The sequence below is a fragment of the Dipodomys merriami genome, unplaced genomic scaffold (assembly GCF_024711535.1).
Source record: "Dipodomys merriami isolate MVZ:Mamm:240054 unplaced genomic scaffold, mDipMer1.0.p SCAF_14, whole genome shotgun sequence".
Classification (NCBI taxonomy): Eukaryota; Metazoa; Chordata; class Mammalia; order Rodentia; family Heteromyidae; genus Dipodomys; species Dipodomys merriami.
In genome coordinates this window covers 4,304,487-4,331,340 of record NW_027202715.1, presented here as the reverse complement: position 1 = coordinate 4,331,340, position 26,854 = coordinate 4,304,487, and the positions used below count along the sequence as shown (strand labels likewise).

The window sequence follows — 26,854 nt, the reverse complement described above, 5'->3', positions numbered from 1 at the left end:
CCTCTAAATTTTCCTTTTGTTGTTGTTGTTGTTGGTCATGGGGCTTGAACTCTGAACCTGGCCACTGTCCCTGAGCTCTTCAGCTCAAGGCTAGCACTCTACCACTAGAGCCACAGCATCACTTCTGGTTTTCTGGTGGTTTATTGGAGATACAAGTCTCACAGACTTTCCTGCCTCAGCTGGCTGTCAAATATATGCTCAATCCTGCATACTAATCTTGGTGCAAAGCTTTCAAAAATGCATTATACATGTATTTGCCTTTTTTCTGTACTGTATGTAATTCTTTAGTATGTATGTGTGTGTATGTATGTATGTATGTATGTATGTATTTGCCAGTCCTGGGGCGTATGTATGTATGTATGTATGTATGTATGTATGTATGTATGTATGTATGTATGTATGTATGTATGTATGTATTTGCCAGTCCTGGGGCTTGTACTCAGGGCTGGGGCATTTTTGCTCCAGGCTAGCACTCCATCACGTCAGCCACAGCACCTTGGTTTTTTTCTGTTTATGTGCTAACTGAGGAATAGAACTCAGGGCTTCATGTATGCTAGGCAAGCATTCTGTCACTAAATCGTATTCCCAGCCCTCTTTAGTTTTTTTTAAATCGGTTGTGGGGCTTGAACTCTGGGCTTGGATGTTGTCCCTGAGCTCTTCAGTCAAGGCTAGTGCTCTACCACTTGAACCACAGTGCCACTTCTGGTTTTCTGGAGGTTTATTGGAGATAAGAGTCTCATGGACTTTCCTGCCTGGGCTGGCTTTGAACCATGATCCTCAAATCTCAGCCTCCTGAGTAGTTAGGATTATAGGCATGAGCCACCGGGTGATCCTTTTTAGTATTTTAAAGTCATCACTGTCAACATTGATTATATTATACTATATATAATAATGACTTCAGGGGCAACAGAGAAATAAAGGACAGTAAAGTACCAGATTGATGTGACTTTTCCATTATTTATTTTTTCCATTATTTATATTTGTTTTATATAGTGCTTCTGTGACTTCTCTTCCAACTATCAGGTATTCTTCACTGAAGGCTGTTTGGTCTCAAAAATATACCTGTCTCCGAAGTTTCTGCTTATGTGCTAAAGCTCTTAGAACTATGTAAAATAGGCTTCAGAAGCACACAAAGATTGGTGTGAAAAGAGATTTATAAGGAAGGAATTTATGAGGAAGGAAAAAAACTACAGGGTAGTAAGATATGAGATCTGGAAGGCAGAGAAACAAAGCAAGGGTGAGTCATCAAATAAAACCCTGTGGCTAAGTCCTAGGGGCAATTTGGTAGCTTATAGGTCCAGGCTAACGATTTTATTGCAGTTAAAAAAAACAGAAATTAAATATTTGGGCCCCACTTTATCAGTCTTTGGTTAAGGACTGATCCTGGAAGGATGTAAATTTCCAAGTGTTTTATTTTATTTATTATTATTTTGTTGTTTTAGTTAGGGGGCTTGAACTCAGGGCCTGGGCACTGTCCCTGAGCTCTTTGGCTCAAGGTTAAGGCTCTACCACTTTAGCCACAGCCCTACTTCTGGTTTTCTTGTCATTAAATGGAGATAAGAAGGGCTCATGGAATTTCCTGCCCAGGGCTGGTTCTGAACGGTGATCCTCAGATCTCAGCCTCCTGAGTAGCTAGGATTACAGGTGTGAGCCACTGTTGCCCTACCCAAGTATTTTAGACCCTTCTTATAAGCAGGCACAGTATATTCCAATAGTTCAAAAGTAGTCCTCTACCATAGTTATATCTAATGGGTACTGGTATATCATGAATATGGAAGAAGATGAGAAAGGTAACTGAGGGGATACAGGAAAGAGAACACAGAGCTTCAGAACTGGTCTCTGATAAATGAAATTCAGATGCTTAAGAGTATTAGAGCTTGGGCTAGAAACAATTCAAGTGGTAGTGTACTAACCTAGCAAGTTTTAGGTCCTGAGTTCAATCCCCAGTGCCACCAAAAATATAAGAGCATGTGGCTTTATAATGATGAAAGTGAAGGAAAAATTTGGTTTATAATACCTACTGTGAATTGAAAATATATATTTATACAAAAATTTAGACCAATGTTTACAGTAGTGTTGTTACTAATAGCCAAAAGATGGAAACCACTTCACTGTCAATAAACTGATGTATAAACATATTATTTGCTAGTAAAATGATACGTGCTACAGTAAAGATGAATGTTAAAAATATTATACTAAGGGCCGGGAATGTGGCTTAGTGGTAGAATTCTTGCCTAGCAAGCATGAAGCCCTGGGTTCCTCAGTATTGCATAAACAGAAAAAGCCAGAAGTGGAGATGTGGCTAAAGTGGTAGAGTGCTAACCTTGAGCAAAAGAAGTTCAGGGACAGTGCCCAGGCCCTGAGTTCAACCCCAAGACTGGCAAAAAATTAAAATACATACATACATACATATATATATATAATTCTAAGTAAAAGAAGCCAGACAAAAAGTGCCACATAAGCCTGGAATCAGTGGCTCACGCCTATAATCCGGGCAACTCAGGGGGCTGAGGATTACAGTTCAGAGCTATCCAGGGAAGGAAAGTTTGTGATGCTCTTAACTCCAGTTAACTAACTCTCAAATAAACCAGAAATGGATCTGTGGCTCAAAGTGGTAAAGCACTAGCCTCGAGCATAGAACTCAGCGAGCATAGAACTCAGCGACAGTGCCCAGGCCCTGAGTTCAACCCCAGTATGGCATACGCGCGCACACACACACACACACACACACAAAGGCCACATATTGTATTATTTCCTTTATGAGCTGTCTAGAATAAACATACTCAGAAACAAAGTAAACTAGTGGCTGTCAGGATATGTGGGAATGAAGTATAATTTTGTTGGGGGGTGGGGTGGGGGACAGGGTCTTGCTTGGTAGCCTAGGCTGACTCTGAGTTCATTATCCTACTGTGTCAGTCTGCTCCGAGCAACTATCCATTACAACTGGATAAAGTATTATTTTCAATGGGTATGAGTTTCTTTTGAGAATGATGAACATGTTCTAGAATTTTGAAAATGTACCAAAAACCTCCTGCCCCCCTACTCTGTGGTACTAGAGATTGAAACCATTTATGCCAGGCAAGCACTCTGTTACTTGAGCCACATCCCCTCACTTTTGTCTATATTTTGCTATTGAGACAGAGTTTGCTAATTTTGCCAGGACTAGCCTTAAACTTACAATCTTCCTGCCTCTGCTAGGGTGTTAGCTATCATGCCTTGCAAACTGTACCATACTATTTATTTTTTGGTGGGGGGGAGCAGTGTTGAATGCAGGGCCTTGCACTTGCTAGGCAGGTACTCTTCCATAATTCACTCCCCATCGTAAATTGTACAGTTGAAAACTAAATCCTCATTGCTCTATTAAACAATGTTCACCTTCTCTTACACCTGGTTATAACCATTCATAGAAGATCAGCATCCATTCTCACTTTAAACTTTAAAAACTGTTTTGGCCAGGGGGCTATAGCTCAAGTGGTTAAAGCACCTTGGTAGCAAGTATTAAGGGCCTGAGTTCAAACTCTAATATTACTTTCCCTACTATGTTTTATTTTTAGCATTTGGATAACTCTTCTGCTTCTCCAATTTAATTCGTGTTTCTATTCACGTCTATTTTTACTGCTCTTCCTATGATTTTTTACCCTACAGTTACAATCTAAACTCATGGCTGTAATCTAAAACTTGTCCCTCCTAATAAGATTCCTCATAAGCTCAATTTCCAGAATCCTAGTTGTCTAATATTTCTATGTCTTACCTACTTAATATTTTATAGGATGTTGAGGATTGAAACCAGGGCCTTAAGCATGTTAATAATATGCATTCTACTACTGAGATACATCTCCAGACTACATGTCAAAAACAAATATATCCTTTTCATAATCCAATATACTATTATACCCTGGGAAACTGTAACAGTGATCTAGTATAAAATATCCTACATAACATTGTTTTTTCTTGGCATAGAAGCCAATTAAAAAGTTTATATATTGCTCTTAGTTGTCTCTTCAATTTCCCATATAATCTTCTCTGGTTTTGTTTGAAATTACTTTGTTTTTTTTTTTTTTTTTTGATTTTTTTTTGAAATTACTTTGAAATTTTGGGAGAATCCAAATCAGCTGTCATGTAGAATGTTCCATACTTTTTGTCTGATTACTTCATGATTAGAATGAGGTTAAAGGCAGGCACCAGAGGCTGTAACCCTATCCACTCCAGAAACTGAGATCTGAGGATTGCAGCATCCTATTTTTGTTTTAACTAATAAGTTTTTTTTATTGTGAAAATACCGTACAGAGGGGTTATAATTACATGAGCAAGGTAATGAGTACATTTCTTTTCTTTTCTTTTTTTTTTTTTGTCGGTCGTGGGGCTTGAACTCTGGGCCTGAGCGCTGTCCCTCAGCTCTTCAGCTCAAGGCGAGCGCTCTACCACTTGAGCTATAGCGCCACTTCCGGTTTTCTGGTGGTTTATTGGAGATAGGAGTCTCACAGTCTCTCCTGCCCGGGCTGGCTTTGAACTGCGATCCTCAGATCTCAGCCTCCTGAGTAGCTAGGATTACAGGCATGAGCCACCAGCGCCCGGCCATGAGTACATTTCTTATCAAGCATTGTTGCCTCCTCCTTTGTTTTCCCTTTCCCATCCCTTCCCTCCCATCTCCCCCCACCCCCAATTGCAGCATTCTTAACTCCAATTAATCACCAAAAAGCCAAAAGTGGAGCTCTGGTACAAATGGTAAAGAACAAGGCTTGAGTGAAAAAATTAAGCAACAGAACCCAGGCTCTAAGTTCAAGCCCTAGTACTGGCACCAACCAAAAAAAGAAAATATTTAAACATATTTGAAGGGGGCAAGATTATCACAGAGATCAGTGATGTTGCAAATGTCACACACAATGCATATAGTGCTATTCTGTTGCACTGTGATGTTACATTTTTTTTTAATTGTGAAAATACTGTACAGAGGAGTTACAATTACATGGGCAAGATAATGAGTACATTTCTTATTAAGCATTGTGATGTTACATTTGATCATCTGGAGAAGATGATGTATACCATATCTTGTAATTACCTTATTCTCCCTATGTAAAGTAATATGTAAGATGATTCTTTCAAATCATGTGACTATGTTGCTCTTCAGTGGTCATATACCTAATGGATTTGAATATCCCTAATGACTTGCCTAAATTAATCACATATTAAAAGCTGAAAAAGTCACATCATCCAAATTTACTTGCTCTTGCAGGACCTTTTCTCTCATTTACACACTTTTTTATAGGATTACTATGTATTCATAGATTATTTATTTTTCTTACCCAAGATGATATAATCCATTATTGTCATTTTTTGATGTTTCAAATGTCTTAATACTATTTGAATTTAATTAAGCTTTTTCTTTTCTTTTTTTCTTTTTTTTTTGTCAGTCGTGGGGCCTGAACTCTGGGCCTGGGCATTGTCCCTCAACTCAAAGCTCAAGGCTAGCGCTCTGCCACGTGAGACATAGCGCCACTTCCAGCTTTTTCTGCTTATGTGGTGCTGAGGAATCAAACCCAGGGCCTTATGCATGCAAGGCAAGCACTCTACCACTTAGCCACCTTGCCAGCCCATGATCAAGCCCTTTCTAACCAGTTCTTAAGTTCTATTGTCGGTCGTGGGGTTTGAATTCTGGGCCTGCGTGCTATCCCTCAGCTCTTCAGCTCAAGGCTAGTGCTCTACCACTTGAGCCTCAGTGCCACTTCTGGTTTTCTGAGTAGGTTTATTGGAGTTTTATAAGAGTCTCATGTACTTTCCTGCCTGGGCTGGCTTTAAACCATGATCTTCAGATCTCAGCATCCTGTATAGCTAGGATTATAGGCATGAACCACCATGCCTGGACAGCTCTTAAGTTCTTTGACATTTTCCATTGTTTTTGTGCACAAGGTCTTTTTCAGACTTATTTTATATTTTCTTATACTTGATCCAGACAAAATCAGCCACCTCTCCCAAGGATCCCCGTCTAGCCTTTAGTGGAGAATTATTATTTAGAAGCCATGAACTATATATTTGTGTTCAGTGCTTGCGACTTCTTACAAATGACCTCATACCAATTCATAGAACTTGTCTGCATTCTTTTTTATGGTTGAATAGTGCTTCACTGTATAGATCTGTCATGGTATATTCAGCAGTTTCACAGATTGAAGTATTTAGACTATTTCTAAATTTATAACTACTGCAAATATTGATACAACAGATATGAGGGGAAAAGAACCTTCAGGTAAATTCTAGTACATTTCATATTTCCTTGAACTCATTACAATTAAACCTTATTAACTATTTTCTTCTCTCTTCATTTCTGCCTCTCTCCCTTGGGCTTCTCTTTCCCTTCTGTTCTTACTCCCAAGAAGACCAAGGTTTACTTATACTGCTAGCTCCCTAATCTTAGGTAAGTCTTTCCCCAAATTCAAGCTCAAATTTCTATCTCTTGACATCTGATTTGTTGTAAAATAAAATCTCGAACATTATATCCAAAACTGAAGCTTGATCGCACCAAATCAGCTCCTTTCACAGTCTTCCCTTCTCTATAAATAGCACCTCCATCATCCTCCCATGTGCTCAGGTAAAAAAAGTCTTGGAATAAAGTTGGGCATGGTGGTACATAACTTTAATTCTAGTACTTGGAAGGCCAAGGTAAAAGCCTCTTGAGTTTAAGGCCAACCTAGGTATATAGTGAGACTGTCTCAACTTCAACCTCTTAAAAAAAAAGCAAAAAAACAAAAACAAAAAACTTCAAATAATCCTTGACACATCTCCCCCGCCCCCATACATTACTCTCAATTCCACTAACAAATGCTTCTAGCTCTAGAAATTAAAATCATTCTATTACCAGTCTTCTTCAATCCAGTATCTTCTCTGTCTATGAATTCAGCTGTTGCTGAACTGATCTTTGCTTCCTCTCTACAGGTTACTTTTAATACAATTACTAGAGCAACTTTTAAAATGGAAGTTAGAATACTCTACTTATCAATGTTTCCTAATTTCTTTTTTTTTGTACTCAGAATAAAAATTAAAGTTCTTTTTTTGGTTGTGGGGCTTGAACTCTGGGCCTGGGCACTGTCCCTGTGCCAGCTCAAGGCGAGAACCCTACCATTTGAGCCACAGTGCCACTTCTGGTTTCTAGTGGTTAAGTGGAGATAGAGTCTCATGTACTTTCCTGCCAGGGGTGGCTTTGAACCATGATCCTCAGATTTCCGCCTCCTGAGTAGCTAGCATTACAGGCATGAGCCACCAGTGCACAGCAAAATTAAAGTTCTTAAATGGTCTACAAGTTCCTACAAAATCCAGAACTTGTTTTCTTTCAGGCTTCTTGTCCAACTACTCTTCATCTCCTACTCAAGGCATATTCCAAATTTTAAAAAAAATTTTTTTGGTTGGTTGTGGGGCTTGAACCCTGGGCCTGGGTGCTGTCCTTCAACTCTTCAGCTCAAGGCTAGCTCTCTACCACTTTGAGCCACAGACCACTTCTGGTTTTCTGGTGGTTAATTGAAGATAAGAATCTCACGGATTTTCCTGCCGGGGTTGGTTATGAACCGCGATCCTCAAAGTTCATCCTCCTGAGCAAGCCAGGATTACAGGTGTGAGCCAATGGTGCCTGGCCCAAGTTTGGGATTTTTATAGCTTACTGTTTCCCTAGACACTAAATGTTTTCTTTCTTAGTTTCTGAGGATCTTCTGTTTATAGGTGGGGAAACTATAGGATGGTTCTCCATTTTTTCTATTGTTTTATTTTTGTGTTTATGTTGCTGAGGATCAAACCCCAGGCCTTAGCATATGCTAGGCAAAAACTCTATAACTGAAGTCTATCCTCAGCCCTTCTTTCCTTGCTATTTTAGAATTAGGTTTGTTTAGGTTTGCTAGTCTGCCTTCACATTTACAAATATCTACAGCTGTTTTCTCCTTTTATCCACCCTATCCTTTGGGCTTACAACTTAAAAAACAAAAACACTTAAAAAATAATTTTAGTTGGGGTGTGACAGTAAGAAAAATGTGATATATATGTTATTTTATCATCTTAATATGACATTTTAAAATCATTTATCTTAAAATACATACTGCATGGGGGGGAGGGGGGTATGATTGGGTGGGGGGGAGGGGGGAGGCTGGGAAGGGAGGTGAAGGGTAAACAAAGGAGGAGGCTGCAATGCTTGGTAAGAAATGTATGCATTATCCTGCCCATGTAATTGTAGCCCCTCTGTACAGTATGTTCTCAAATAAAATAAAATTAAAAAAAAATACATACTGCAAGGCACTTTCAGAAGTACAAAACTTAAAAATGAACGAACAAGGCACTACAAATTTTACAAAGATTTTAAAAATAGTTCTGAATATCTGTTCATTGTTCTATTCTTATTTAATATATATATATACACACAATTCTTGTTTTTTTATTTAGTATATATACAATACATATAGTATAGATGTATTACAGGTGTGAGGTGTTTGTTTTTGTATGCTAGTCCTGAGGCTTGAACTTAGGACCTGTTTTTGTATGCTAGTCCTGGGGCTTGAACTTTAGCTGTCCTTTAGCTTTTTTTGCTCAAGGATACAGCTCTACCACTTCAACCACAGCTCTACTTTCAGCTTTTTGGTGGTTAATGGGAGGTAAGAGTCTCATAGACTTTGCTGTCCTGAATGGCTTTGAGCCTCCTTAGATCTCATCTCCTGAGTAGCAAAACTTATAGGCATGAACCACCAGCACCTGGCAATTTCTATTTCATTTCACTTGGTATTTAATACAACAGAATACTATCATTTATAAGTGGTAACTTTAATTCATCTAGTAATACAAGAGACTACCCATATTTTGGAAGAAGCAGAATCCTATCCATCATTTACACAAACAAAATTGACCAAGCTCCATTCTTTGCAAAAATCCTTCTAGGAAACCCTTTTAAAAATCTGAGGTATCCAAAGAGTTAAAAACTATAGAAAGTTGAATTAAGCAGTCAGCTTTCTGACTCACCTAGAATTGTAATTTACTTCAAGCTAGTTAAATGATTTAAAAACATTGTTTTCTTTTTCCTTTGGTGGTACTGAAGATTGAACACAGGGCTTCACATGCTTGACCGACTCTACAACTGAATTACAGTCCCATCTCTTTTTATATTTTAAATTTTGAATCACAGAATTGTCTCAAACTTGTGATCCTTCTGACTTAGTCTCCAAAGTAGCTGGGATTACAGGCATGTGCAACTAGCAAAGCATATCCTTTTATACCACAATATACAGCAAATGTAAAGTATATATTAACTATAATCACAAAAATAACATTATCACACCTATATTATCATTGTTGGGTTTTTTTTTTTTTTTGATAGGGGTTGTGTTTGTTTGCCAGTTCTGGGGCTTGAACTCTGGACTTGGACTCTGTCCCTGAGCTTCTTCTGCTCAAGACTAGTGTTATACCACTTGAGCCACAACACTACTTACGGCTTTTTCTGAGTAATGTATTGGAGATAAGAGTCTCATGGACTTTCCTGCCTGAGCTGGCTTTGAACTGTGATCCTCAGATCTCAGCCTCCTGAGTAGCTTGTATTACAGGTATGAGCTACCGATGCCCAGCTATCATTATAATTACAGCAATCTTCTATACACTTAGCAACTAAAAGCAAAACTTACCTGTCTAAGAATATATCTGGGAGTGGTGGGTAGGTCTGCATGTCAGGCACTCGCTCATGGACTATGACCATAATGAAAGATGTAAACCCGAATACTATAAAAACATATATACAACTCAGTATGGTCTTCCAGTACTCTGGATCCAATCTTCGAATACAGTGCTTGTTTTTGCCATTCATGTACTGGTATGGATCAGAATTCAAGTCAGTGATGGGTCCGTCATAGTCTTGTGAAGGCTCTCCATTACAGAGCCAGTCTGTACTCTGAAGAGCACTGATGAATGGAGTCATAGAACCCATGGGACTGTCACTATTATAGCCCATCTCTTCTAAGACATCAATGTGTATTTTCTGTAATTTTCTGACTGACAGCATTAACCTTTTAATGTCCCCTAGGACTTTGATCTCCAGAGGAGGAGATCGAAGATCATACTCAGTCAACGTTAGCAATGTGATTCCATCAAGTCGGTGCTTGTTACATAAAATGTCCACATATTCAAAAAAGCCTTCATCTTTTAGCCACACAGCCACATGCTTAGTAGTCCACCGGCGAATGCAGAGTTGATTAGGACCCGCCATTTCTTCCTCAACTGCCTGCAGTCAAGGCAAAACAAGAAAGTAAAACAAAACTTTCATGTGTCCAAACCACTTCTTTGAAGACCAAGTCCACATAAACATACCCAAATCAGCAATTTACCTGTATTTTCTTATCTGCCTTTAGAGTCAAAGAAACAAAAGTTATCCAGTAATGAGTAATTTTTCAACAGATGCACATTTTAATAATTTTATGCATACAACCCAAAGAAGAAAAGCCAATGACGTAACTTTTTTTGTTTTCCTCCCTCCTTTTTTGTTGGGCTGGTGCTACAGATTAAACATAAGAATTCACACAGGTTAGGCAAGGCTCACCCACTAAACTATACCACCAGCCCCGTAATCTAACATTTTACAGAGTTTTACAAATGGCTTTTCTACAGCATGTCAGCTATAATTAACTTATAGACTACTGTTGAAAACAGTGAAGAAATATCCTACTTTAATGCTTTTCATAAAATAAGATCTATCATGGTCTTGTTAAATGCAAAACAAATCTCTGAAATTTTCATTTGTGAAAAATTACCTCTCTACCTAAATATGGAAAAACACAGAAGAAAATAGGTAACCGTAATTCTTGGAAATTTTTTGCTATAACTATATATTTATAAGTATACAAATATACAATATGAATATATTTATACATTATATACCTAGAAATAAATTTAAGTCTTATAAGAATTTAGTTCTTCCTAAATCTTGACTATTCTAGAACTAAATAAGGCATTTCTGGGGCTTTAAGTGATAAAATTTCTAAAAAAAAAACCTGTCATTTCACTTTGCTCACAATTGATGAAGCTCAAGAAAATGTGGTATATATACACAATGGAATTCTATGCCTCCATCAGAAAGAATGACATTGCCCCATTTGTTAAGAAATGGAAAGGCTTGGAAAAAATTATATTAAGTGAAGTAAGCCAAGCCCAAAGAAACATAGGTCCCATGGTTTCCCTTATTTGCAATATCTAGTATATGTCTGAGTCAAGCAGAAAAGGTCAGGTAAGGTGATGTTAGAGAAATGAACACTAAGATATATTTCAAATGTTTTTTTTTTCTTTCATGCCATTGTTTCTAATGCATTTATAAGATTATTTCTTTGTTGCTTTGTATGTCCCTCCCCCACAGTGTTATACTGTATTTGATGTCGGTATAATTTGTGGAGGGGAAGGGGAAAAACAAGTCCTTTAAATAGGGATACAGGTGGACCTGTTACAACAATGAGAAGTACAAGTGGTTATGTCGAGAACGAAATTTACAACTTTGATGCGAGGGTGCGGGGAGGATTGGGTGGGGGGGCCGGGGAGGATGGGAAGGGATGGGAAGGGGAAACAAAGGAGGAGGCTACAATGCTTGATAAGAAATGTACTCATTATCTTGCCCATGTAATTGTAACCCCTTTGTACAATATTTTCACAATAAAAAATAAATAAAAACAAATAAAAAAACCAAATTTGATGAAGCTTACTTTATATATATACTATATATTTATTATATATATATATATATATATATATAAAACCACTATAAAGGGCCAATAATGTGCTACTTTAAAAAGTACTTGCAATTTTTACTGCTCTGATCCTATTCAGTTGTTTTTATGCCTTTTCTATTGTAAAATTTTGTTACATGTGACTGAATTGGGTTTTTATAAAGTATACCGGACACATGGATGACAAAAAAAAGAACAGGAAAAAAAATCGCTAATGTATTATTCTCTACTACTGAAAGTTTGTGTGTTTTCTGGCACTTTCTGAATCTCTAAATTAGACTACGTTTCCTCCTGAGATTGTGGTGTTTAAAAATACAATAGGCAAACTTTAAAACATACAGGGCTAGATGAATGAAGAGGGAGAAAATACAGCCAAGAATCCAATTTAGTCTACAAAATTAAGAGTGAGGGAAGGGGTGGGGAGGAATGGGTGAGAATGATGAAAGAGCTGACATCGATGGAGATATTCATAAGCTGCTTTTTTAAGTGGCAACCCCCTTTGTACAACTACTTAAAGAAAAAATAAAATAAAACATACCTAATGTTGAAAAAGATCAGTTCTAATACAAATATCTTCCCTCCCTTCTCTTACACCCCTTTTCCTTTTCTTTTTGAAACAGGGTCTTGATACTTGCCCAAGGAACTTGCAATCTTCCTGCTTCAATCTCCTGATTGGCAGGATTACAAGTATGCATTACCAGGCCTGCCATGTTCTAACATTTCCCATCAATCTGGGTATTTATCCATTAAAATGGATGTGTTCCCTTTTGTGAAAATTCATCAAACTATATACACTTATAATCTGTACTTTACATCAAATTTTTTAAGAGTTTGCTTTAAAACCAAAGGACAAATGTATATTTTTCTAACCTGATGGCCAAGTGAATGTCATGGATAGTATTTTCTTTCTCTTCTCCCAGTAATAATATCTTATTTGGGTATTTATCATAAGCTTATTAATATGAATTTGGGGCTATGAAAACCCTCATATGGGTGGGAAGGGAGTGTAGTTGTGGAGGTGGGAAGAAAAAAAAAAGAAAACCCTCATATGCTTCCTTAGGCAGCAGAAAGTAAAAGGCAGATACTGTTGTGCATTCTTCCCCTATCCACATGACAACTTATAATCATTCAGAACAAGCAGACAGATATTTCAATGGCCTACGTATATCACCAAAAGTATTCAGAAAACAAGAAATACTCAATAAAATTTACTCAGAGATCAATGCCATGGAAATAACAAGTAATCAGTATTTAATTACTAAAATAGCTAGCTATATTTGATTCCAAATATATATTCCAAACATAGCTCTTTACATTGCCAATCCACAGTGGTTTCAGTCTTAGAAAATTAACATCACATCCATCAATAATGAGTTTGTCTTTTTCTAAATTTTCTGAAAAATTACAAAAATTGTCTTTTTTTGCTACAGTTTATTACCCCAAAGGTCAAGGAATTACATTTAATCCATTCAGTTTAACACATGTAATTTACACACTGACATTTAATATCATTTATTATATAGTATATAAAATATTCTACTAAAATATGATTCTGCTATATTTTAGTCCACATATATAGTTACATTTTATCTTTTTACCCTATTACATTCATATCTTCTTTTCCTTCAGGTACATCTAACTACCTATGATATCACAGATGCATACATATCAAGAATGATACACCATCCTTGGTTATTTAATGAACACATGCAACAAACTCAGCAGTAGTTACGATATAGCAAATCTGAGTAAGACAAGAATCTCACACAAAACTAGGTCAGATTTCTCCATTTTATATATTTCTAGTCTACTCTCTTTGCCCTGTCTCTAACAGCTTACCACCAAAGGGTTCCAAGTTACTCCCATCCTTGTAGCATTATTCTTTAGTATAGTTTCATCTGGTACTCTGCTCAAAATGATTCTTCTCTTCTTTCATGTCCCCATCCACCTCCAGCTTAACTAATTAGAGCTTTACAACGTTAGTAAAGCTATCAAGCTTTGATGCCAATAGTTTAGCTACTAGAAAATATGAGTGATTATAAATAAATGTCGCCTATAAGTCTTTGAGCTTGTTGTGGGAATGCCCCAAAAGCATGACGCACTTGACTGTAAGGCTTCATCAGGTCAGTGCATGTCCTTTAATTGTATGATACTATATAATAGTTAGAGACCTCATTAAATAACTACTCAGTTATTATTGAGAAAGCCTACATTAAAGAGGCATATTGAAAGATGATTTAAAAAAAAGCTTTGGGGGGTGGGAGATAGGAAGGGCTGGGAAGGGGAAACAAAGGAGGACACAACAATGTTTGATAAGAAATGTACTCATTATCTTGTCCATGTAATTGTAACCCCTCTATACAGTATTTTCACACACACACAAAAAAAGCTTCAAGGTCCATTTAATATTTATGTTATGCCACTGGAATTACAGAGAATGTAAAGAATATGACAGATACTATGTTCAAGTCTTGCCTCAATTTTTCTCATGCTGGATGCAAGGACCAATGTTGATTAGCTGTGATGAATTTCTGGTAACATATTTTAGTGTCATGATGCAAAGATGTCTTTTCTGACCTGGATCCACTACAAGATAATTCAGCATCTCCATTTCTCCTGTTTGGGGTTGAGACAAACTAAATCACACTATCTCCATGTTTCAGATTTCGATCTAATATGTAATATGATTAGTTTGCTTTTTAGCTATATCCCTTCTTGTAAACTTAGATGAAATATGACTGTTCCTAACTTCGGCATCTTCCTGTGTATGACTTGTGTCTGGGATGGTTGCTCTGCTCTACAAGTGCTTTTCTAATGTTTGGCTCTGACAGCTTTCTTTTTCTTACCCAGTATTATCTTGGGGTGGCTAGGCTAGGGAAGATCTGCTTTGAAATTTCTTCCAGGTCCTGTTCCACTTTCCTACCAGGTTTCTTTTCTTTTTTTGGGGGGGGGGAGGGGTCCGGTTGTGGGACTGAACTCTGGCCCTGGGCGCTGTCCCTCAGCTCTTCAGCTCAAGGCTAGCACTCTACCACTTGAGCCACAGCGCCACTTCTGGCTTTTTTCGTTTTGCTTATGTGGTGCTGAGGAATTGAACCCAGGGCCTCAGGCATGCAAGGCAAACGCTCTACCACTGAGCCACCTTCCAAGCCCCTCCTACCAGGTTTCTAAGTACCAGATGCTTTCTTCTTCTACCAGGTTCTCACTTAGATCTTCAGGCTGGTTTTTTGTTTGTTTGTTTTTGTTTTTTGCTATTAGAGTCTACTAGGATTGACTGATTCTGTTCTAATATATGTCAGGGTTGAGCTTGTTTGTTTTCTGTTAGTTCAAATAAACTTTTCAGGCTTTACTCTCCTGTTTACTCTCTGTGTTCTTATTGTTCCAATCTTTGAAACAGGACTGAATGTCTTCCTTAGACTGCTGCCTCAGACAAAATTTATTCCGAGTATAGTTTTCTACCTTTATTAGGGTATATCTTTTGTTGATAGCTTATTGCCTGAATTCAATTAGATGAAAATCCTCATGCCATGAGGGATACTTAGAGAAACGAGTGACTAACATAAGGACAAATAAGGAATCAACTGTCTCAGGAAACCAGATGGCTAGCAGAGGGTGGGTAACAGAAAAGACGGCTGCTCCAATCAAACTTATACTCCCAGAAGTAAGTTGGTTCCAAGGCTGAGTGAGAGGAAATTACGTTGGTTTTTTTGACTCATCTATACTCTGAATCTCTGGGAGGCAGAAAAACCTTGAGGTATCTTTTCCTCATCTTGTCTTTTAGATGAGTAACAAAACCACTATGGTGTGTACTCCACTGGACTGCATCGTGAAACACTGGATTCCTTTGACTATCTGAACATGAAAAAAATGGCTAACGTTTTTCTGGAGGATTCACATTCTTGAGTTGCTTTCTTTTTGGCATGGCTAAATTTACAAACTGCCAAATCAAGAAGTGTGGTCTTACTAGATCTGTGGTCATGGAATCAGCAGAAAAGGAAAGAAAATACCACTGCCATTACAGGGCCATCATGCTTCCTACAGCAGCTGACTCACAATGGCCATCTCTGGTATGATGGTGTTAGAATAGCAGATATAAGATCTGTATCATCTTGTTACCCCACCTCTAGGGAAAATGCTAATCAGCCCATGTCTACACAGTCTATCTGAGAGTACTCTAAATTAATATACTTAATTATAGATGCTATTTTTGTGCGTTGGCTTATCAAGCAGTGGCCAAAGACTTCATTTGCCCCTGGAATTCCAGAAAACAAGTGATCAGTTATTATGATCAGTGTTCATGGTTATTATTTTTCAGTTGTTGTTTTGTTTTTGGTGCTAGGGCTTGAACTCAGGGTCTCTATCAGCTTTTTCCACTCATGACTGGTATGCTAATACCTGAACCAGTCCCAGATTTTTCCAGAGCTTCTCAGATTTGTTTTCCCTAGTTGCTTTAGGACCTCAATCCTCAGATCTTAGGCTCCAAGTAGCTAAGATTACAGGGGTGAGATAGTGGTGTCCACTTACATTCAACTTAAGAAAGGAAGGACTTAGTCCATAGGTACTGCTTCACTGCATCTGGCCCATGTGTGGCAAGATCATAAAGGAAACATGTGGTAAAGCAATGTCTTACCTCATGGTGGACAGGAAGCAAAGAGACAGAGGGGAAAGGTTCCAGGAACCAAACACATCTTTCAAAGGCCTGTCACTAGAGACCTATTTCCTCTAGTAAAGCCCCAACTCCTAATAGCCTATCCAGCTAAGAATTCATCAATGGATTACCTCACTGATCAAATTACTCATAATCAAATCACCTCTCAATACTACCACCAGCTAGGAACCAAGTCTTTTGGGGGACACTTCATATCCAAACCATTATACACTTTAAAAAGTGGAATGTTGGGGGCTGGTAATGTGCCTTAGTGGTAGAGTGCTTGCCTAAATGCACGAAGCCCTGGGTTCAATTCCTCAGTAACACATAAACAGAAAAGGCCAGAAGTGGCACTGTGACTTAAATGGTAGAGAGCTAGCCTTGAGCAAAAGCTCAGGGACAGTGCCCAGGTCCTGAGTTCAAGCCTCAGGACTAGCAAAAGAATAAAAGTGGAATGCTGCCAGCCACCAGTAGCTCATACCTATAAATCTGTTAGGGAGGCATAGGGAGGAGGATGGAGGTTCAAGGCAGTTCCTGGGCAAAAGTGAAGACTCTACCAGAAAAAGTAAAGCAAAAAAGGGCTGAAGGGGCTAGGAAGGTGGGTCAGTGATAGAGTGCTTGCCTCGCAATGCATGAGGCCCTGGGTTCAATTCCTCAACACCACATAAGCAGAAAAAGCCAGAAGTGGCGCTATGGCTCAAGTGGTAGAGTGCTAGTCTTGAGCTAAAGAGCTGAGGGACAGTGCCCAGGCCCAGAGTTCAGGCCCCACAACTGACCAAAAAAAAGGGCTGAAGGTGTGGTTCAAATAGTAAAACAAACAAAAAAAAGCAAATAGTAAAGGTGCTTTGTAAGGCAAAGTCCTAAAATGGACACATGGTTCAAGTGGTAGAACTGAATACAAGGCCCTGAGTTCAATCTCCAATAGCAGGGAGGGAAAACAAAGTGAAATATTAAGATAAGAAATATTAAAATAAATAACTATATATAGGATCTCTACAATGAATATTAAAAATTCTGATAAAAGAAATCACAGAGTTCAAGCTCCACGACCAAAAAAAAAAAAAAAAGAAATCACAGACCATTAGAAAGAGATAAATCCATGCTCATGAATTAGCATACAACATAGTAAAGATGTCAATTATCCCACAAATTAATATACAGGATGAATATGATTCTCACAAGAACACCTGTATTTTGTAAATAGAAATTCTGTTCATTTGTTTGTTTGTTTGGTTTTTTTTTTTTTCTTTTTGGTTGGTTGTGATGCTTGAACTCAGCCTGGGCACTGTCCCTGAGCTTTTTTACTCAAGGCTAGGGCTATACCACTTTTGAGTCACAGCACCACTTCCAAGTTTCTAGTGGTTAATTGGAGATAACAGTCTCTTGAACTTTCTTACACGGGCTGGCTTTGAACCGAGATTCTCAAATATCAGCCTCCTAAGTAGCTAGGATTACAGGTGTGAGCCACCAGCGCCTGGCTTGAAAAACTAATTTTGACAAAGACAAAAGAAATTTAATATGGATCACTGAAAAATAATGCTATAGAAACTGAATATCCAAAGACAAGAAATAAGGGAGGGGAATAAAGTGGGGTAGAAACCAAATTTCACATCTTATGTATAACTTAATTCAAAATATATCATATTTAAATTTAAAGTATAAAATTACAGAAGGTTTTATACAATGGCATAAAAGAAAACCTTCACAAAACCTTTCACTTCAAGACTGTGAAGAGAATGTAAAGACAAAGTACAGACTAGGGAAGATATCTACCTCATTTCATTTATAAGCCATATGCCTGTAAAAGGACTAATATCTAGAATGCATAAAGAACTTTCAAAATTAAACAAGAAATAGAAATCCAATTTAAAAATGGTCAAAAGCGCCAAGCGCTGGTGACTCATGCCTCTTATCCTAGCTACTCAGGAGGCTGAGATCTGAGAATTGAGGTTTGAAGCCGGCTGTGGCAGAAAACTGAAAAAGTTCTTGTGAGACTCTTATCTCCTATTAACCACTCAAAACGGGATGCAGTGCTGTGGCTCAAGTGGTAGAATGCTAGCCTTGAGCACAATGAGGCTCAGGGCCTGGGCACTGAGTTCAAGCCCCACAACCAACAACAAAAAAAGGGGCAAAAGTAGTGAAAAGCCTTATCATCAAAAAAGGAACAGCAAATAAGTTTTTGAATACCACTCACACCTATGGAAATGCAAATAAGACTCTGATGAAGCTGGGCATGGTCTATAATCCTAGCACTCAGGTGGGGTAAGGTAAGAGGATCTATGATCCAGGCCTGCCTAGCTCATGTCTCAAAACTAGAGGAGGAGGGAGGAAAGGAGGAGATAGGAGAAGAGGAGAGAGAGAGATGACTATGAACTATGATGAAGTATTATGTACACACCTATTAGAAGAGCTAAAATAAGTTGTGACAATACAAAAATACTATCAAGCCAGATGCCGGTGGCTCACGCCTGCAATTCTAGCTACTCAGGAGGCTGAGATCTGAGGATCTCAGTTTAAAGCCAGCCCAAGCAGGAAAGTCCTTGAGACTCTTATCTCCAATAAACCACTAGAAAATAGGAAGGGGTGCTGTGGCTCAAGCAGTAGAGAGCTCACCTTGAGCTGAAGAGCTGAGGGATAGCGCCCAAGCCCAGAGTTCAAGCCCCAGGACTGACCAAAAAAAAAAAATACTATCAAGGATGTAGAGACATTAGATCTCTAACACACTGGGTAGGAATGTTGGAAAACAGTCTGGCAGTTTCTTAAAAAAACAGAACATATACTTCTAAGTACATTTACAAACATATATTTAAAACCCAGCAATTACATTCCTGGACATTTATTCCAGAGAACTCAAAGTGCAGTAACAAAGCTCGATAGGAAATGTACTCATTACCTTACTCATGTAACTGTAACCCCTCTGTACACTACTTTTACAATAAAAAACATTTAAAAAAATGAAAGTGCATAAAAAACCTATATACTCTTCACAACAGCATCATTTGTAGACTTTTAATGTGTAAAATAATATCTGAATTATTCTACAATATGTGAATAAAATATTATTACTCAGCAGTAAAAATGAACTAATGAGCCAGGCACCCATGGCTCACGCATGGCCTGTAATCCTAGCTACTCAGGAGGCTGAGATCTGAGGCCTGAACTCTGTGCTTGGGAGCTGTCCCTGAACTCTTCAGTTCAAGGCTAGAGCTCTACCACTTGAGCCATAGGACCACTTCCAGTTTCCTGGTGGTTAATTGGAGATAGGAGTCTCACAGACTTTCCTGCCCAGGCTGACACTGAACCATGATCCTCAGCCTTCTGAGTAGCTAGCATTACACGCATAAGCCACTGGCACCCCACTTCTGAGATTCTTATTTTTTAATCAGAGAAAAAGCTGGCAGTGAATCTGTGGCTAAAGTAGTGGAATGTTAGCCTTGACAAAAAGGAGCTCAAGGACAATACTCAGGCTGAGTCTGAGTTTGAATACCAGGACTGGCCAAAACAAAGAAGAAAAAAAGAACTACTGATACATACACTAACTGGGATGTAAGTATCAGGGCATTAGGCTGAGGGAAAAGGGCCAATCTCAAAAGGTCACATATTTTGTGATTCCCTTTTGCAATACTCCCAAAGTAATAAATAGTAGTAAATAAAGATGGAACAGATGAGTGGTTGTCAGGATTAGAGATGGAGTATGCCTAAGGGTATCCGGTAACTCTAAAGAGATAACACAGAGAGATCCTCATAGTAATGGAACACTTTGTATCTGGACTGGGGCAATAATTCTATAGATCTACTCATGATAAAATGTTACAGAACTATATGTACACACACACAGTGAACCATAACCAGTTTCTTGGTTTTGATACCATATTATAATTATTTAAGATATATCAGGCTTGGAAGGTGGCTCAGTGGTAGAGCGCTTGCCTTGCATGCATGAGGCCCTGGGTTCGATTCCTCAGTACCACATAAGCAAAAAGAAAAAAAGCCGGAAGTGGCACTGTGGCTCAAGTGGTAGAACGCTAGCCTTGAGCTGAAGAGCCGAGGGACAGCGCCCAGGCCCAGACTTCAAGCCCCATGACCGGACCCCAAAAAAAATAAAAAATAAATAAAAATAAATAAATAAGATATATTATATATACTATAGGAAACTGAATGAAGGTGTATGAGATTTATGTAACACATTGATAATGCCTGTAAATCTAGATTTCAAAATAAAAAAGGAAAAGACTTCTTTAAAGAAACAGAATATTTTTGTAATCATAGCTAATCTGGAGGCTGAGATATGAGGAACACAATTTGAAGCCAGCTGGGCAGAAAAGTCCATGAGACTCATATCTCCAACTACAATAGAAGGCATGAAGTGGAGTTGTAGCTCAAGTGGCCTTGATTGAAAGTTGAAGGAGAGAGCTTGAGGCCCTGAGTTCAACCCCAGTACCAGAGTCTGTCAGTCTGTGTGTCTGTGTCTCTCCTCTTTCTCTCTCTCTCTCTCTCTCTCTCTCTCTCTCTCTCTCTCTCTCTCTCTCTCTCTCTCTCACACACACACACACACCCAGAATAACCGAAAACATAGCACTTTCGCTGGGAGCTAGTGGTTCACGCCACCAGGAGACTGAGATCTAAGGATTGTGGTTCAAAGCCAGCAGGGAATGAATGTCCATTGAGTCTTATCTCCAAGTAACCACCAGAAAACAGGAAGTAGCACTGTGATTCAAAGTGGTAGAACAATAGGCTTGAGGTGAAGAGTTCGGGGACAGTATCCAGGCCCCAAATTCAAGCCCCAAGAGGAGAGAGGAGAGAGGAGAGAGGAGAGAGGAGAGAGGAGAGAGGAGAGAGGAGAGAGGAGGAGAGAGAGAGAGAGAGAGAGAGAGAGAGAGAGAGAGAGAGAGAGAGAGAGAGAGAGAGAGAGAGAGAGAGAGTGTAGGTGTGTGTGTAAAACTTTTGTTGTTATTGTTGTTGGTCATGGGTCTTGAACTCTGGGCCTGGGCGCTGTCCCTGAGTTCTTCAGCTGAAGGCAAGTGCTCTACCACTTGAGCCTACAGAGTCACTTCCCGTTTTCTGGTGGTTTATTGGAGATAAGAGTCTCACGGACTTTCCTGCCCAGGCTGGCTCTGAATCCAGGTCCTCAGGTCTCAGCCTTGGAGTAGCTACGATTACAGGCATGAGCCACCGGCGCCTAGCTATAAAACTTTTAAGTAAATTTTAGCAGTAAGGTACTTCAACTCAGGAGCCTGGCATGCTACCACTTGGGCCATTCATTCCTATCAGCATTTTGCTGGCTAACTGGAGATAAGAGTCTCAGCTTATCTCAGCCTCTGGAGTAGCTAGGATTACAGGTGTGAGCTATCACATATGTGTATATTTTTTCTTTAATATATGTACTTTGAATTTAAAAAATTAACCATGATATCTGTCAAAAATGTCCTTAAAAAGGGGGAAGAGGGAAAGAAAAATAGGATTAATATAGATAGGGTAAATTTGTTCAAAGTGCATTATGTGTATGTTGTAAATATATAAACATAATTATATTATAAATATGTATTAATATAATATATAATAGTCATATAATATATACTAAAATATAAATATAATTAACTTATGCTCATAAAAATGCCAAAAGAGAAAATAAAGTACCAAAACATTCCCAGATACTTTTGGGGTGGGCTTTTACTCCACATTAAAGATTTCTAAAATCTTATTATATAATGACTACATAATACTAATTAGAAAATGATTTTATTTTTTATTTTTGTCAGTTGTGGGGGCTGAACTCTGGGCCTGGGCACTGTCCCTCAGCTTTTTAGCTCAAGGCTAGTGCCCTGCCACTTGAGCCACAGTGCCCACTTCCACCTTTTTTCTGCTATGTGGTGCTGAGGAATCGAACCCAGGGCCTCATGCATGCAAGGCAAACACTCTACCACTGAGCCAACTTCCCAGCCCCAGAAAACGATTTTTTTTTTTTTTTTTTGCCTGTCCTGGGCTGGGCTCAGGGCATGGGCGCTGTCCCTGAGCTTCTTTTGCTCCAGGCTAGCACTCTACCACTAGAGCCATAGCACCACTTCTGGCTTTTTCTGCTTATGTGGAGCTGAGGAGTCGAACCCAGGGCCTCATGCATGCAAGGCAAGCATTCTCATCACTGAACCACCTTCCCAGCCCGAGAAAACCATTTTTAAGAAAATGAAAAATATAATTTCTTACTGTTTGAAGTAAATTATCCTTAAATAGATATAAGTAGAAAATTTTAAACTTTCACGTTTACACACACTGAACAAAATATAAGATATCAAGGTAAAAAACCATGAAGTCCACAAAAAGATCTGATTATAGCTCCAGCTCCATCATCCATTAATAAATGGACTTTGAAAAATGGCTTAACCTTTACACTATAAGGAATCAAGAGATTATAGTTATCTGCAGTTTTAAGCACATCATGTTTTGTACGTCAGTAGGACTGAATTCTTTCACTATCAGAACTGGAAGTGACTTAAGAGATCTAGCACAAGGCTGGGAAGGTGGCTCAGTGGTAGAGCCCTTGCTTTGCATTCATGAGGTCCTGAGTTCGATTCCTCAGCACCACATAAGCAAAAAGAAAAAAGCTGGAAATGGTGCTGTGGCTCAAGTGGTAGAGTACTAGCCTTGAGCTGAAGAGCTGAGGGACAGCGCCCAGGCCCAGAGTTCAGGCCCCACAACCAGACCTCCCCCCCCCCCCAAAAAAAAGATCTAGTACAATTCTTCAATTTACTAATGAAGAAATCTAGGTTAAAACTTAGGTCACACAGTTGATGTTTAGAGAACTCTTAGTCCGGCTGGGAAGGTGACTCAGTGGTAGAATGCTTGCTTTGCATGCATGAGGCCCTGGGTTCGATTCCTCAGCACCACATAAGCAGAAAAAAAAAGCCGGAAGTGGCGCTGTGGCTCAAGTGGTAGAGTCCTACCCTTGAGCTGAAGAGCTGAGGGACAGTGCCCAGGCCCAGAGTTCAGGCCCCCATGACCGGACACCCCCCCCCCCCCAGAAAAAAGAGAGAACTATTAGTCAACAGAATCCAGTATGAAACCCAGAAGGCCTAGAAGTTAAAAGAGTTCTAGCTCTGGTTTAAAGTGTAGATGTACCAACTTACACACAGCTGTGTCTCCTTTGCAGAAGTTTTGGAATCTACTTGGTCCTCACTTTTCCTTTTTTTTTTTTTGGTCAGTCATGGGGCTTGATTTTGAGTCACCATGCCACTTCTGGTTTTCTGGCGGTTAATTGGAGATAACAGTCTGATGGCTTTTTCTGCCTGGGCTGGCTCTGAACCACGATCCTCAGATCTCAGCCTCCTGAATAGCCAGAATTACAGGTGTGAGCCACCAGCACCTGGCATTTTTTTCTTTTACTTTGTTGTTGTTGTTGTTAGAACTCAGGATTTGTGCTGGCTAGTCAGCATTCTACCACCTTAGCCACCCTGACTGCCCTTTTTGTGTTATTTATTTATTTATTTATTTATTTATGCTGATCCTGGGGCTTAAACTCAGGGCCTAGATGCTGTCCCTGATGTTTTTTGCTCAAAGCTACCACTCTGCCACTTGAACCATAGCTCCACTTCTGACTTTTCTGGAGTAGTTAATTGGAAATAACAGTCTCACAAACTTTCTTGCCCCAGCTAGCTTTGAACCATGATTCTCAGATCTCATCTTCCTGAGCAGCTGAGATTACAGGTGTGAGCCACTGGCATCCAGCAGTGTGTTGGTTATTTCTGAGATATAATCTCCCTTTATGCCTGAGCCACAAGTTGGATTGCAATCCCTTACCAGTGCTTCCCCAAGAAGTGGCAATGCCAGGTGTAGGACACAGTGCTGGAATCTCAAGTACTCTTTTGGCTCAGCTTGGCTGGGCTGGAACCATGATCTCCTGATCTATAATCTCCCAAGTAGCTAGGACTACAGGCTTGAGCCACCTATTAGTTTGTTATCATTGGCTTGATCTGTAAAATGAGAATACTAGTGCCTATTTCAAAGGCTTGCTGTGAGTTTTATTTTTATTTATTTATTTATTTATTTGGGTCCAGTCGTGGGGTCTGAACTCTGGGTCTGGGCCCTGTCCCTCAGTTCTTCAGCTCAAGGCTAGCGCTCTACCACTTGAGCCACAGTGCCATTTCTGGCTTTTTTCTTTTTGCTTATGTGGTACTGAGGAATCGAACCCAGGGCCTCATGCATACAAGGCAAGTGCTCTACAACTGAGCCACCTTCCCAGCCCCTTACTGTGAGTTTTAAAGGAAATACATCAATGAATTTACAATAATGCTTGGCAAATGGAAACTGCTCAATAAACACAAGCTGGCATTGCCATTGTAATAAACTCCTTTGAGCCAAGAGCTGATGGCTCACTCCTTAGTTGAAGCTTCAGCACTAGCACAAACAAAACTCTTCTGTCTGGGGCTGGGAATGTGGCTTAGTGGTAGAGTGGTAGCATGAACAAAGTCCCAGGTGAGATTCCTCAGTACCACATAATCAGAAAATGTCAGAAGTGGTGCTGTGACCCAAGTGGTAGAACGCTAGCCTTGAGCAAAAGCAGCTGAGGGACAGTGCTCAGGCCCTGAGTTCAAGCCCCAGGACTGGCAAAAACAAAATAAAACAAAACAAAAAACTCTTCTATCTGCTATAAAACATTGCTACAGGCTTGAAATTATAGTCATATATCAATAAACAGTCATAAGGCAAGAAAAGCTAAAAGTCTGATACCTTTAGGCTTATAATAACAAATGTTAAATCACATAAAAGTTTTGCCTAAGATTAAATTTCATCAAAATGACTGTAATAAACTAATATAAACTGAAAAGGAGAGTAATACATGACTCCAATTATTCAATGTAGAATCCTATACACGGACATGAGTTTCTCATATATTTATTTACTATAAATTTTAACTGAATAAAAGTATTTCAACAGGTGTATATCACTAATGATCAATTTTCTTTTCCTGTGCTGGGGCCTGAACCTAGGGTCTCATGCATGCTAGGCAAGTATTTCACCACTGAGCTAGATCGCCCAGCCCTCTCCATTTTTAAAACTATGGCACACAGGACCATAAAAGCACAGGCTAGATAACAGGATTTATTAAACCAAGAAGCTTTTCACTACAAAAGGAACAATAAAGTGAAGAGACAATGTGAAGAATGGCAAAAAAAAATGTCAAGCTATTTATCTAACAAAAGACTACTATCTAGGGGTTGGAGACATGACTCAGTTGGTAGAGTGCTAGACAAAGAACAAAAGTGTCAGTTACTGGTGGCTGGGAATGTGGCTTAGTGGTAGAGTGCTTGCCTAGCAAGCATGAACCACTGGGTTCAATTCTTCAGTAGCCATAAACAGAAAAAGCCAAACTGGTGCTGTGGCTCAAGAGCACTACCTTTGAGCACAGAAAGGCTCAGGGACAGGGCTCAGTCCATGAAAACTCTAGGACCAGCAAAAAAAAAAAAAAAAAAGTGTCAGGTACCAAGTTTGTTCCATCGCCAACCAATAAAAAAAGGGAGCTTCTATTCAGAATGAGGAACTAATTAATAGAACAATACAATTCAAATAATCAACTTTGAAAATTGACAAATGACATTAGACTTCACAAAAGGAGAAATTCAAATGCCCAACAAATGTGTGAAAAAAATGTTCAACATTATTAGCAAATCAAACTCAGAATGAGGTTATCATCTGGTCCCTGTCAAAGTGGTTATCAAACCCAGGTAACCAGCATCTCACACCTAGTAACCCTAGTTACTCAGGAGGCTGAAATATGAAGATAGCAGTTTGAAGCCAACTATAGCAGAAAAGTGTGTGAGACTCTTCTCTCCAATAAATTAGTAAAAAAAAACTGAGGCTCAAGTGGTAGTGTTAGCCTTGAACACAAAAACTCAGGGGTAGTGTCCAGTCTGAGTTCAAGCCCCAGTAGAGGCATATACACACAAAAATCAAATGATATCCATAATCAGGCACACTATTGTGTACCTATCATCCTAGCTGCTCAGGAGGCTGTGGCAAGAGGATTGCTTGGATGAAGGAGTTTTGGGTTAGTCTGCACAACACAGAGAGACTGGGGGGAAAGGGGTATTCTATCATTTGCAGCAACATGACTGGAACTGGAGACATTATATTACATAAAATAAGTAAGACACAGAAAGCCATCATGTTATTTCTCTTATGTGGATGCTGTAAAAAGTCAATCCAACTGTAGAATAGGATTATCTGAGGCTGATAAACATAGGAGGAAGGGAGGAGAGAAAGAATGGGTACCAATACTAAGTTGGATCAAAGTAGTAAGTTCTGGGGCTAACAGTGTAGCTCAGTAGAGTGTTTGTCCACCATGTGCAAGACCCTGGCTTTAATCTCCAGCACGGAAAAAAACAGAAAAAGAGGAAAGAAAAATTTCTAGTGTTTTATGCACAGTAAGATAACTGTAGTTCACAATAATCTATTATATATTTTATGAATAATTAGAAGAAACTCAAAAGCTCCA

General features: G+C 39.1%; 1 protein-coding gene across 3 annotated transcripts in view; it reads right to left on the bottom strand.

Annotated features, from left to right (window-relative positions):
• Samd8 (sterile alpha motif domain containing 8) overlaps positions 1-26,854 on the bottom strand; it is a 62,893-nt gene that overhangs the window by 15,270 nt on the left and 20,769 nt on the right. For 2 of the 3 annotated variants that reach the window (XM_070020653.1, XM_070020651.1), the window contains exon 2: positions 9,642-10,234. In XM_070020653.1, the coding sequence (XP_069876754.1) occupies positions 9,642-10,219 (578 nt within the window). In that variant the 5' untranslated portion in view covers positions 10,220-10,234. Of the gene's footprint in view, positions 1-9,641; positions 10,235-23,489; positions 24,045-26,854 lie in introns of those variants that run through there. The other variant, XM_070020652.1, reaches the window with a different exon arrangement.